Source organism: Nerophis lumbriciformis, linkage group LG17 (genome assembly GCF_033978685.3).
Source record: "Nerophis lumbriciformis linkage group LG17, RoL_Nlum_v2.1, whole genome shotgun sequence".
In the NCBI taxonomy this organism is placed as follows: Eukaryota; Metazoa; Chordata; class Actinopteri; order Syngnathiformes; family Syngnathidae; genus Nerophis; species Nerophis lumbriciformis.
In genome coordinates this window covers 7233849-7247468 of record NC_084564.2, presented here as the reverse complement: position 1 = coordinate 7247468, position 13620 = coordinate 7233849, and the positions used below count along the sequence as shown (strand labels likewise).

General features: G+C 43.6%; 1 protein-coding gene across 3 annotated transcripts in view; it reads right to left on the bottom strand.

The window, feature by feature from the left end:
• Positions 1-841: 841 nt before the first annotated feature.
• Positions 842-13620, bottom strand: part of dhx34 (DEAH (Asp-Glu-Ala-His) box polypeptide 34) — a 29134-nt gene continuing 16355 nt past the window's right edge. For 2 of the 3 annotated variants that reach the window (XM_061972343.1, XM_061972345.1), the window contains 5 exons: positions 12102-12208; positions 11784-12032; positions 11546-11725; positions 2946-3087; positions 842-2881 (listed from right to left, as the gene is read on the bottom strand). In XM_061972343.1, the coding sequence (XP_061828327.1) occupies positions 2739-2881; positions 2946-3087; positions 11546-11725; positions 11784-12032; positions 12102-12208 (821 nt within the window). In that variant the 3' untranslated portion in view covers positions 842-2738. The remainder of the gene's footprint in view (positions 2882-2945; positions 3088-11545; positions 11726-11783; positions 12033-12101; positions 12209-13620) is intronic. The other variant, XM_061972344.1, reaches the window with a different exon arrangement.

Sequence of the window (13620 nt, the reverse complement as noted above, 5' to 3'; positions counted from 1 at the left end):
AAGAAAAGACTCACAAGTAAAAAAGCAATTTTCTTCAATTAAATGAACTATTTGTAAGTATAAAAACTATTTTCTGTGTCTAAAAAACAAGTATAAAAACACATTTCTTCAATGAAATGAGCGATTCGTAAGTATTAAAAAAAAAGTTTCATGTAAAAAAACAAACAATTTTCTTCAGTTTAAACTTCCCCTCTCTTCTGTCCCCACCCTAATTCTTCTTGTTATTTTGGGCAGACGGCACCATGCGCCAACAACAGTCGTTCCCTAAATGGACTTAGCAGCGCCACCTGTGGTTGTAGAGTGCAGGTGTGTGGATCACATGGAATATCAGTTTCAACTTGAAGAAAATAGTTTTCACACTTGCCGATCCTTTTTTTTTAATTGAAGAAAACATTTTTTATACTTTGGAATCCTGTTATTTTTAATGAAAGAAACATGTTTGTTTTTTTTAACTTGCCAATCATGAAACATGTTTTTTTTTTTTTTTTTTTTTAACTTGCCAATCATTGGGCGTGAGTAACAATGTTTATGTGAGTTTGGGCAGTAGTTTGGCTCTATAGTATTGCGTTCAATTAGGCCACGCCCCTTGTCACCTCTACCTTCCTAACGAGGTTGTTCCAGGAAAGTAAAACTGCCATTCCACACACACACACACACACACACACACACACACACACACACACACACACACACGCTGACTTGAAGATGCAGATGGACCAAAGCAGTAAAGCCATCGTGCACACCTTCCTTCCTTCCTTCCTTCCTTCCTTCCTTGATGCTGTCCCCCCTCCCCTCCCCTCATCCCCATTCTTCTTACATCTTAATAAATGTGCCTTTTGATTTGAGTAATCAATCCCTTTTTAATTTCCAAGTAACTCTGTACTCACCACTCTTTGATTTCTGCCAATGTGCATCTTTTACAATGTAGTATTTATGAGTTGGAAAGTAATATTTATTTATGGAGATATTTATTCTGATGATCTTTATTTGCTTTGGAGGCAGGTTTTTACTCTTCCGTGCTGTCTTACTTCTGACTTTGTGCCAATGTGCTGCTTTGAGGTGTTACATATGGTGGGTTTGTATCGTTATTAAACCCTCACTCTATATTTTACACGCTGCTGTCCTTTTTGCACCAACTTTTGGGGGATGAATGAGGGAAAAAAATTGTGATTTATTGCATCAATCTTCATCATCATAATGATAACACAAAAGCCAAAAGCAGTGAAGTTGTCACGTTGTTTAAATGGTCAATAAAAACAGAATGCAATGATTTGCAAATCCTTTTCAACTTATATTCAATTAAATAGACTGCAAAGACAAGATATTTCATGTTCACACTGAGAAACTTTGTTATTTTTTTGCAAATATTAGCTCATTTGGAATTTGATGCCTGCAACATGTTTGGCACAAGTGGCAAAAAAGACTGAGAAAGTTGAGAAATGCTCATCAGTCTTATTTGGAACATCCCACAGGTGAACAGGCTAATTGGGAACAGGTGGGTGCCATGATTGGGTATAAAAGTAGATTCCATGAAATGGTCAGTCGTTCACAAACAAGGATGGGGCGAGGGTCACCACTTTGTCAACAAATGCCTGAGCAAATTGTTTAGGAACAACATTTCTCAAGCAGCTATTGCAAGGAATTTAGGGATTTCACCTTCTACGCGCCGTAATATCATCAAAAGGTTCAGAGAATCTGGAGAAATCACTGCACGTAAGCCATGATATTACGGACCTTCGATCCCGCAGGCGGTACTGCATCAAATAGCGACATCAGTGTGTAAAGGATATCACCACATGGGCTCAGGAACACTTCAGAAAACCACTGTCAGTAACTACAGTTGGTCGCTACATCTGTAAGTGCAAGTTAAAACTCTACTATGCAAAGCCAAAGCCATTTATCAACAACACCCAGAAACGCCGCTTGCTTCGCTGGGCCCGAGCTCGTCTAAGATGGACTGATACAAAGTGGAAAAGTGTTCTGTGGTCTGACGAGTCCACATTTCAAATTGTTTTTGGAAACTCCGGACCAAAGAGGAAAAGAACCATCCGGATTGTTCTAGGCGCAAAGTGTAAAAGCCAGCATCTGTGATGGTATGGGGGTGTATTAGTGCCCAAGACATGGGTAACTTACACATCTGTGAAGGCACCATTAATGCTGAAAGGTACATACAGGTTTTGGAGCAACATATGTTGCCATCCAAGCAACGTTACCATGAACGCCCCTGCTTATTTCAGCAAGACAACGCCAAGCCACGTGTTACATCAACCTGGCTTCATAGTAAAAGAGTGCGGGTACTAGACTGGCCTGCCTGTAGTCCAGACCTGTCTCCCATTGAAAATGTGTGGAGCAATATGAAGCCTAAAATATGAGAAGGGAGACTGTTGAACAACTTAAGCTGTACATTAAGCAAGAATGGGAAATAATTCCACTTCAAAAATGTGTCTCCTCAGTTCCCAAAAACGTTTACTGAGTGTTGTTAAAAGGAAAGGCCATGTAACACAGTGGTAAAAATGCCCCTGTGACAACTTTTTTTGCAATGTGTGGCTGCCATTAAATTCTAAGTTCATGATTATTTGTACAAAAAAAGAAGAAGTTTCTCGGTGTGAACATGAAATATGTTGTCTTTGCAGTCTATTCAATTGAATATAAGTTGAAAAGGATTTGCAAATCATTGTATTCTCTTTTTATTTACCATTTACACAACGTGACAACTTATGTAGTAGGAATGCGGTGGTTTACTTAGCAGAGTACATGTGCTGCCTTTTGTGCTTGAGGATCTCTGTGGGCGTGAGGGTCAGGTCTTGGTGGCAAACGTCGCAGTGGTAAACTCTGCTCAGGCTGGAGTGAGACGAGGACACTGGCTTTACGTCGTCTTCCCCTAAAAAAGATGAGTATTTTTGAAATACAGGGGGAGAAAAAAAGAAAGAAAAAAAGCTGCAGACCTTCATCCTGCTGCTGTTCGCCCGCCGGCCTGCAGGTGGTCTCGTGCTGCATGCGCTCCAGAGGGGTCAGCGGCATGTACAGGTCACAGTGGGGACAGTTCCAGAAAGTCCGCAGGCACTGGCTGTACAGGTCCCTGGAGTCCTGCAGAGGCCAGCAACACACTTAGACCCGGAGATCATTGTTTAACAGCCCCCGGCACATGTAAACACACTGCAGGACCGCTTGTATCGCACATGATATCACACACAAGTAAACACGCTGCAGGACCGCTTGTATCGCACATGATATCACACACAAGGAAGCACGCTGCAGGACCGCTTGTATTACACATGATATCCATCCATCCGTCCGTCCGTAAACACGCTGCAGGACCGCTTGTATCGCACACAAGTAAACACACTGCAGGACCGCTTGTATCGCACATGATATCACAAACACGCTGCAGGACCCTTGTATTTCACATGATATCACACACACAAGTAAACAGTCTGCAGGACCGCTTGTATCACACATGATATCACACACAAGTAAACACTCTGCAGAAATGCTTGTATCACACATGATATCACACACAAGTAAACACGCTACAGGACTGCTTGTATCGCACATGATATCACACACACAAGTGAACACTCTGCAGGACCGCTTGTATCACACATGATATCACACACATGTAAACACGATGCAGGACTGCTTATATCTATATCGCCCATGATATCACACACAAGTAAACAGTCTGCAGGACCGCTTGTATCACACATGATATCACACACAAGTAAACAGTCTGCAGGACCGCTTGTATCGCACATGATATCACACAAGTAAACACGCTGCAGGACCCTTGTATTTCACATGATATCACACACAGGTAAACAGTCTGCAGGACCGCTTGTATCACACATGATATCACACACAAGTAAACACTCTGCAGAAATGCTTGTATCGCACATGATATCACACACAAGTAAACACGCTACAGGACTGCTTGTATCGCACATGATATCACACACAAGTGAACACTCTGCAGGACCGCTTGTATCACACATGATATCACACACATGTAAACACGATGCAGGACTGCTTATATCTATATCGCTCATGATATCACACACAAGTAAACAGTCTGCAGGACCGCTTGTATCACACATGATATCACACACAAGTAAACACGCTGCAGGACCGTTTGTATCGCACATGATATCCCACATAAGTAAACACGCTGCAGGACCGCTCGCATCACACATGATATCACACACATATAAACACACTGCAGGACCGCTTGTATCGCACATGATATCACACACAAATACGCTGCAGGACCGCTTGTATCACACATGATATCACACACAAGTGAACACTCTGCAGAAATGCTTGTATCGCACATGATATCACACACAAGTAAACACGCTACAGGACTGCTTGTATCGCACATGATATCACACACAAGTGAACACTCTGCAGGACCGCTTGTATCACACATGATATCACACACATGTAAACACGATGCAGGACTGCTTATATCTATATCGCCCATGATATCACACACAAGTAAACACACTGCAGGACCGCTTGTATCGCACATGATATCACACACAAGTAAACACACTGCAGGATCGCTTGTATCGCACATGATTTCACACACAAGTAAACACGCTGCAGGACCGCTTGTATTACACATGATATCCATCCATCCATCCATCCGCAAACACGCTGCCGGACCGCTTGTATCGCACATGATATCACACACAAGTAAACACACTGCAGGACCGCTTGTATCGCACATGATATCACACACAAGTAAACACACTGCAGGATCGCTTGTATCGCACATGATTTCACACACAAGTAAACACGCTGCAGGACCGCTTGTATTACACATGATATCCATCCATCCATCCGTAAACACGCTGCAGGACCACTTGTATCACCCATGATATCACACACACAAGTAAACACACTGCAGGATCGCTTGTATCGCACATGATATCACACACAAACACGCTGCAGGACCCTTGTATTTCACATGATATCCATCCATCCATCCGTAAACACGCTGCAGGACCGCTTGTATCGCACATGATATCACACACAAGTAAACACACTGCAGGACCGCTTGTATCGCACATGATATCACACACAAACACGCTGCAGGACCCTTGTATTTCACATGATATCACACAAGTAAACAGTCTGCAGAAATGCTTGTATCACACATGATATCACACACAAGTAAACACGCTACAGGACTGCTTGTATCGCACATGATATCACACACAAACACGCTGCAGGACCCTTGTATTTCACATGATATCACACACAAGTAAACAGTCTGCAGGACCGCTTGTATCACACATGATATCACACACAAGTAAACACTCTGCAGAAATGCTTGTATCACACATGATATCACACACAAGTAAACACTCTGCAGAAATGCTTGTATCACACATGATATCACACACAAGTAAACACGCTACAGGACTGCTTGTATCGCACATGATATCACACACACAAGTGAACACTCTGCAGGACCGCTTGTATCACACACATGTAAACACGATGCAGGACTGCTTATATCTATATCGCCCATGATATCACACACAAGTAAACAGTCTGCAGGACCGCTTGTATCACACATGATATCACACACAAGTAAACAGTCTGCAGGACCGCTTGTATCGCACATGATATCACACACAAGTAAACACGCTGCAGGACCGCTTGTATCACACCTGATATCCATCCATCCATCCATAAACACACCTCAGGACCGCTTGTATCGCCCAGGATATCACACACAAGTAAACAGTCTGCAGGACCGCTTGTATCACACATGATATCACACACAAGTAAACAGTCTGCAGGACCGCTTGTATCACACATGATATCACACACAAGTAAACAGTCTGCAGGACCGCTTGTATCACACATGATATCACACACAAGTAAACACTCTGCAGAAATGCTTGTATCACACATGATATCACACACAAGTAAACACGCTACAGGACTGCTTGTATCGCACATGATATCACACACACAAGTGAACACTCTGCAGGACCGCTTGTATCACACATGATATCACACACATGTAAACACGATGCAGGACTGCTTATATCTATATCGCCCATGATATCACACACAAGTAAACAGTCTGCAGGACTGCTTGTATCACACATAAGTAAACAGTCTGCAGGACCGCTTGTATCGCACATGATATCACACACAAGTAAACACGCTACAGGGCCGCTTGTATCACACCTGATATCCATCCATCCATACATAAACACGCCTCAGGACCGCTTGTATCGCACATATCACACACAAATAAACACAATGCAGGACCGCTTGTATCACACATGATATCACACACAAGTAAACAGTCTGCAGGACCGCTTGTATCGCACATGATATCACACACAAGTAAACACTCTGCAGAAATGCTTGTATCACACATGATATCACACACAAGTAAACACGCTACAGGACTGCTTGTATCGCACATGATATCACACACAAGTGAACACTCTGCAGGACCGCTTGTATCACACATGATATCACACACATGTAAACACGATGCAGGACTGCTTATATCTATATCGCCCATGATATCACACACACAAGTAAACAGTCTGCAGGACCGCTTGTATCACACATGCTATCACACACAAGTAAACAGTCTGCAGGACCGCTTGTATCGCACATGATATCACACACAAGTCAACACGCTGCAGGACCGCTTGCATCACACATGATATCACACACAAATAAACAATGCAGGACCGCTTGTATCACACATGATATCACACACAAGTAAACACGCTGCAGGACCGTTTGTATCGCACATGATATCCCACATAAGTAAACACACTGCAGGACCCCCCGCATCACACATGATATCACACACAAATACGCTGCAGGACCGCTTGTATCACACATGATATCACACACAAGTAAACACGCTGCAGGACCGCTTGTATCACACCTGATATCCATCCATCCATCCATAAACACACCTCAGGACCGCTTGTATCGCCCAGGATATCACACACAAGTAAACAGTCTGCAGGACCGCTTGTATCACACATGATATCACACACAAGTAAACAGTCTGCAGGACCGCTTGTATCGCACATGATATCACACACAAGTAAACACGCTGCAGGACCGCTTGTATCACACCTGATATCCATCCATCCATCCATAAACACGCCTCAGGACCGCTTGTATCGCACATGATATCACACACAAGTAAACACGCTGCAGGTCCGCTTGCATCACACATGATATCACACACAAATAAACACAATGCAGGACCGCTTGTATCACACATGATATCACACACAAATAAACACGCTGCAGGACCGTTTGTATCGCACATGATATCCCACATAAGTAAACACGCTGCAGGACCGCTCGCATCACACACATATAAAGACACTGCAGGACCGCTTGTATCGCACATGATATCACACACAAATACGCTGCAGGACCGCTTGTATCACACATGATATCACACACATGTAGAAACGCTGCAGGACCGCTTGTATCGCACATGATATCACACACAAGTAAACACGCTGCAGGTCCGCTTGCATCACACATGATATCACACACAAATAAACACAATGCAGGACCGCTTGTATCACACACAAGTAAACAGTCTGCAGGACCGCTTGTATCGCACATGATATCACACACAAGTAAACACGCTGCAGGACCGCTTGTATCACACCTGATATCCATCCATCCATCCATAAACACACCTCAGGACCGCTTGTATCGCCCAGGATATCACACACAAGTAAACACGCTGCAGGTCCGCTTGCATCACACATGATATCACACACAAATAAACACAATGCAGGACCGCTTGTATCACACATGATATCACACACAAGTAAACAGTCTGCAGGACCGCTTGTATCGCACATGATATCACACACAAGTAAACACGCTGCAGGACCGCTTGTATCACACCTGATATCCATCCATCCATCCATCCATAAACACGCCTCAGAACCGCTTGTATCGCACATGATATCACACACAAGTAAACACGCTGCAGGTCCGCTTGCATCACACATGATATCACACACAAATAAACACAATGCAGGACCGTTTGTATCACACATGATATCACACACAAATAAACACGCTGCAGGACCGTTTGTATCGCACATGATATCCCACATAAGTAAACACGCTGCAGGACCGCTCGCATCACACATGATATCACACACAAATAAACACACTGCAGGACCGCTTGTATCGCACATCATATCACACACAAATACGCTGCAGGACCGCTTGTATCGCACATGATATCACACACAAGTAAACACGCTGCAGGACTGCTTGTATCGCACATGATATCACACACATGTAGAAACGCTGCAGGACTGCTTGTATCGCACATGATATCACACACAAGTGAACACTCTGCAGGACCGCTTGTATCACACATGATATCACACACATGTAAACACGATGCAGGACTGCTTATATCTATATCGCCCATGATATCACACACAAGTAAACAGTCTGTAGGACCGCTTGTATCACACATGATATCACACACAAGTAAACAGTCTGCAGGACCGCTTGTATCGCACATGATATCACACACAAGTAAACACGCTGCAGGACCGCTTGTATCACACCTGATATCCATCCATAAACACGCCTCAGGACCGCTTGTATCGCACATGATATCACACACAAGTAAACACGCTGCAGGACCGCTTGCATCACACATGATATCACACACAAATAAACACAATGCAGGACCGCTTGTATCACACATGATATCACACACAAGTAAACACGCTGCAGGACCGTTTGTATCGCACATGACATCCCACATAAGTAAACACGCTGCAGGACCCCCCGCATCACACATGATATCACACACAAATAAACACACTGCAGGGCCGCTTGTATCGCACATGATATCACACACAAATACGCTGCAGGACCGCTTGTATCGCACATGATATCACACACAAGTAAACACGCTGCAGGACCGCTTGTATCACACCTGATATCCATCCATCCATCCATCCATAAACACACCTCAGGACCGCTTGTATCGCCCAGGATATCACACACAAGTAAACAGTCTGCAGGACCGCTTGTATCACACATGATATCACACACAAGTAAACAGTCTGCAGGACCGCTTGTATCGCACATGATATCACACACAAGTAAACACGCTGCAGGACCGCTTGTATCACACCTGATATCCATCCATCCATCCATCCATAAACACGCCTCAGGACCGCTTGTATCGCACATGATATCACACACAAGTAAACACGCTGCAGGTCCGCTTGCATCACACATGATATCACACACAAATAAACACAATGCAGGACCGTTTGTATCACACATGATATCACACACAAATAAACACGCTGCAGGACCGTTTGTATCGCACATGATATCCCACATAAGTAAACACGCTGCAGGACCACTCGCATCACACATGATATCACACACAAATAAACACACTGCAGGACCGCTTGTATCGCACATCATATCACACACAAATACGCTGCAGGACCGCTTGTATCGCACATGATATCACACACAAGTAAACACGCTGCAGGACTGCTTGTATCGCACATGATATCACACACATGTAGAAACGCTGCAGGACTGCTTGTATCGCACATGATATCACACACAAGTGAACACTCTGCAGGACCGCTTGTATCACACATGATATCACACACATGTAAACACGATGCAGGACTGCTTATATCTATATCGCCCATGATATCACACACAAGTAAACAGTCTGTAGGACCGCTTGTATCACACATGATATCACACACAAGTAAACAGTCTGCAGGACCGCTTGTATCGCACATGATATCACACACAAGTAAACACGCTGCAGGACCGCTTGCATCACACATGATATCACACACAAATAAACACAATGCAGGACCGCTTGTATCACACATGATATCACACACAAGTAAACACGCTGCAGGACCGTTTGTATCGCACATGATATCCCACATAAGTAAACACGCTGCAGGACCCCCCGCATCATACATGATATCACACACAAATAAACACACTGCAGGGCCGCTTGTATCGCACATGATATCACACACAAATACGCTGCAGGACCGCTTGTATCGCACATGATATCATACACAAATACGCTGCAGGACCGCTTGTATCGCACATGATATCACACACAAGTAAACACGCTGCAGGACCGCTTGTATCACACCTGATATCCATCCATAAACACGCCTCAGGACCGCTTGTATCGCACATGATATCACACACAAGTAAACACGCTGCAGGACCGCTTGTATCACACCTGATATCCATCCATAAACACGCCTCAGGACCGCTTGTATCGCACATGATTATCACACACAAGTAAACACGCTGCAGGACCGCTTGCATCACACATGATATCACACACAAATAAACACAATGCAGGACCGATTGTATCACACATGATATCACACACAAGTAAACACGCTGCAGGACCGTTTGTATCGCACATGATTTCCCACATAAGTAAACACGCTGCAGGACCGCTCGCATCACACATGATATCACACACAAATAAACACACTGCAGGACCGCTTGTATCGCACATCATATCACACACAAATAAAGTTAAAGATAAAGTTAAAGTACCAATGATTGTCACACACACACTAGGTGTGGCGAGATTATTCTCTGCATTTGACCCATCACCCTTGATCACCTCCTGGGAGGTGAGGGGAGCAGTGGGCAGCAGCGGTGGCCGCGCCCGGGAATCATTTTGGTGATTTAACCCCCAATTCCAACCCTTGATGCTGAGTGTCAAGCAGGGAGGTAATGGGTCCCATTTTTATAGTCTTTGGTATGACTCGCTGCAGGACCGCTTGTATCGCACATGATATCACACACAAGTAAACACGCTGCAGGACTGCTTGTATCGCACATGATATCACACACATGTAGAAACGCTGCAGGGCTGCTTGTAGCGCACATGATATCACATCACACATTTTACATACAATCCCATACTTGTTTGTTTGCTGCTATCGGACCAATATCTGATATCAATATAGGATGGGGACTCCTACAGTCCAAATGTGGATGATGTCATGGTCTGATGGCATAATTGGCCATGACAGATGTAATAGTTTGAAAAGGTTCAGAAACATTGAGGTGCACGTGGCAGTTAACAACATCCATCCATCCATTTTTTACCGCTTATTCCCTTCGGGGTCGCTGGAGCCTATCTCAGTTACAACAGATAATATATAAATATATGATTTACCTCGAGATTTTGTTACACAATTGTATATTTTTGAAGTACACTGTACATAAAAAAAAGATTTTGCAGTAAAAAAAACAAAAAAACTGCCAGAATTTTACTGTAAAATTGAGTTACAGCATATTACTGTAGTAAATTGAAAAAACAGGGCCTATAGTCCAAATTTGGATAATGTCTGATGGCATAATTGGCCATGACACATGTTCAAAAATATCATACATATATTTAACAACAAATCTTGCTCAGCTGTATTGCATGTCCACAATATTGCTGGATGAATGAAGTGTGTCAACTTACAGACAGACAGTTGTAGGTGAAGAAGCTGCTGACGCGCAGGCCTCCCTTCACGGGGTCGGGCTTGACCTCCTGGCCCGGAAACAGCGGCGTGACGCCAAGGGCCACCTCTGACTCCGCCTGGGGTCCCACGTACAGGTTCTGCGTCTGGAGGGCCGTCAGCCTCTGCAGGCTGTAGCTGGTCTGAGGACAGCAGACATCAGGACCGCACCATGAAGCGTCCAGTGGACGTGGTCGTTACCTCGGTGTACAGCAGGAAGCGGACCAGGCGCTCGCTCAGCTTCTCCGTGGCTCGGCGGGACACGCCGGCCAGACCCCGCGCCAGCTGGGCCTGCAGGAGACGCTCCCACTCGGCCCGGAGGCTCAGGGCGTCCGACAGCACCTTGAGCGCCTCCTCCGGCCGCTTCAGCTGCAGCTCCAGCCAGCCGTCCAGCAGCAGGCGCGAGCAGTCGGCGTTGCTGTCCACCGTGTTGGCCACCAGCAGCAGGGCCTGAGGACCCGGGAGGTCAGAACACGTTCTGCGTCCTGGTCTTGGTCCCGCCCCCCTCGCCGGACTCACCTGCAGCGCGGGAACACGCACGCAGTTGGACAAGTACGGCCTGTTGGTCTCCAGCAAGGTGACGAAGGCCAGCAGCTGATGTTTGCTGCTGTCTCGCCGGTCTGCTGCTGCGGGACAACAACATAGCAGCTCTTTTTACATTTAAATACATATTATGCCATAATACACCTTTTCTTCACATGTCAATTACTGTCAGGAAGAAGAAAACATTATAAAATAGCATCATTTGTCTATAAAATTATTATAAGTACATTTCTGCATACATTGTTAATATAAAAAAGAAAGAAAAATACATCAATTAACAACAAATAATAACATTGTTTTTAGTCTGTAACAGAAAAGATTTAAAGTGCATCAATTTGCCTGAAATAAAAAATAAAAAAAATCCTTAAACTTTTTTTTTTTTGACTGACTTGAACCATTAGATGATGAAAAATAGAAGGTCAAAAAATAATAATGAATTCAAATTGATGCACAAGTCTGTCGACCAATCAGCAGACAAGACTGCGTTTAGCTCCGCCCTTCACGAGCGTACCACAGTAAGGGCGCTTTGAAAATAATAATAAAATACATAATTTTCTTCAATTAAAAAAAAGGATTTGCAAGTAAAAAAAAATGTTTTCCAATTAAAAAAAACTGATTTGCAAACAATTTTTTTCAGTACATTTTTTTTTACGCAAGCAAAAAAATAATTTCTTCAATTAAATGAACGATTCGCGAGTATAAAAACAATTTCCTTCATTTAAAAAAAAAAGAAATATTCGCAAATTTTAAAAAATTACTAATTTTATCAACTTACAACAAAGAATAACACTGTTTTTAGTCTGTAACAGAAAAGATTTAAAGTGCATCAATTTGCTTGAAATTAAAAAAAAAATCTAATCCTTATTTTAACTATAAACATTTTTTGACCGACTTGAACCATTAGATCTGACCTACTCAGTGGCCTAGTGGTTAGAGTGTCCGCCCTGAGATCGGTAGGTTGGGAGTTCAAACCCCGGCCGAGTCATACCAAAGACTATAAAAATGGGACCCATTACCTCCCTGCTTGGCACTCAGCATCAAGGGTTGGAATTGGGGGTTAAATCACCAAAAATGATTTCCGGGCGCGGCACCGCTGCTGCCCACTGCTCCCCTCACCTCCCAGGGGGTGATCAAGGGGATGGGTCAAATGCAGAGGACAAATTTCACCACACCTAGTGTGTGTGTGACAATCATTGGGACTTTAACTTTAACTTTAGATGATGAAAAATAGAATTGAAGGTCCATCCATCCATCCATTTTTTACCGCTTATAAGAATTATAGGTCAATAAATAATAATGAACTCAAATTGATGCACAAGTCTGTTGACCAATCAGCAGACAAGACTGCGTTTAGCTCCGCCCTTCACGAGCGTACCACAGTAAGGGGGCTTTAAAAATAATAATAAAATAATACATAATTTTCTTCAATTAAAAAAAACGATTTGCAATTAAAAAAAATGTTTTTTCCAATTAAAAAAAACTGATTCGCAAACAT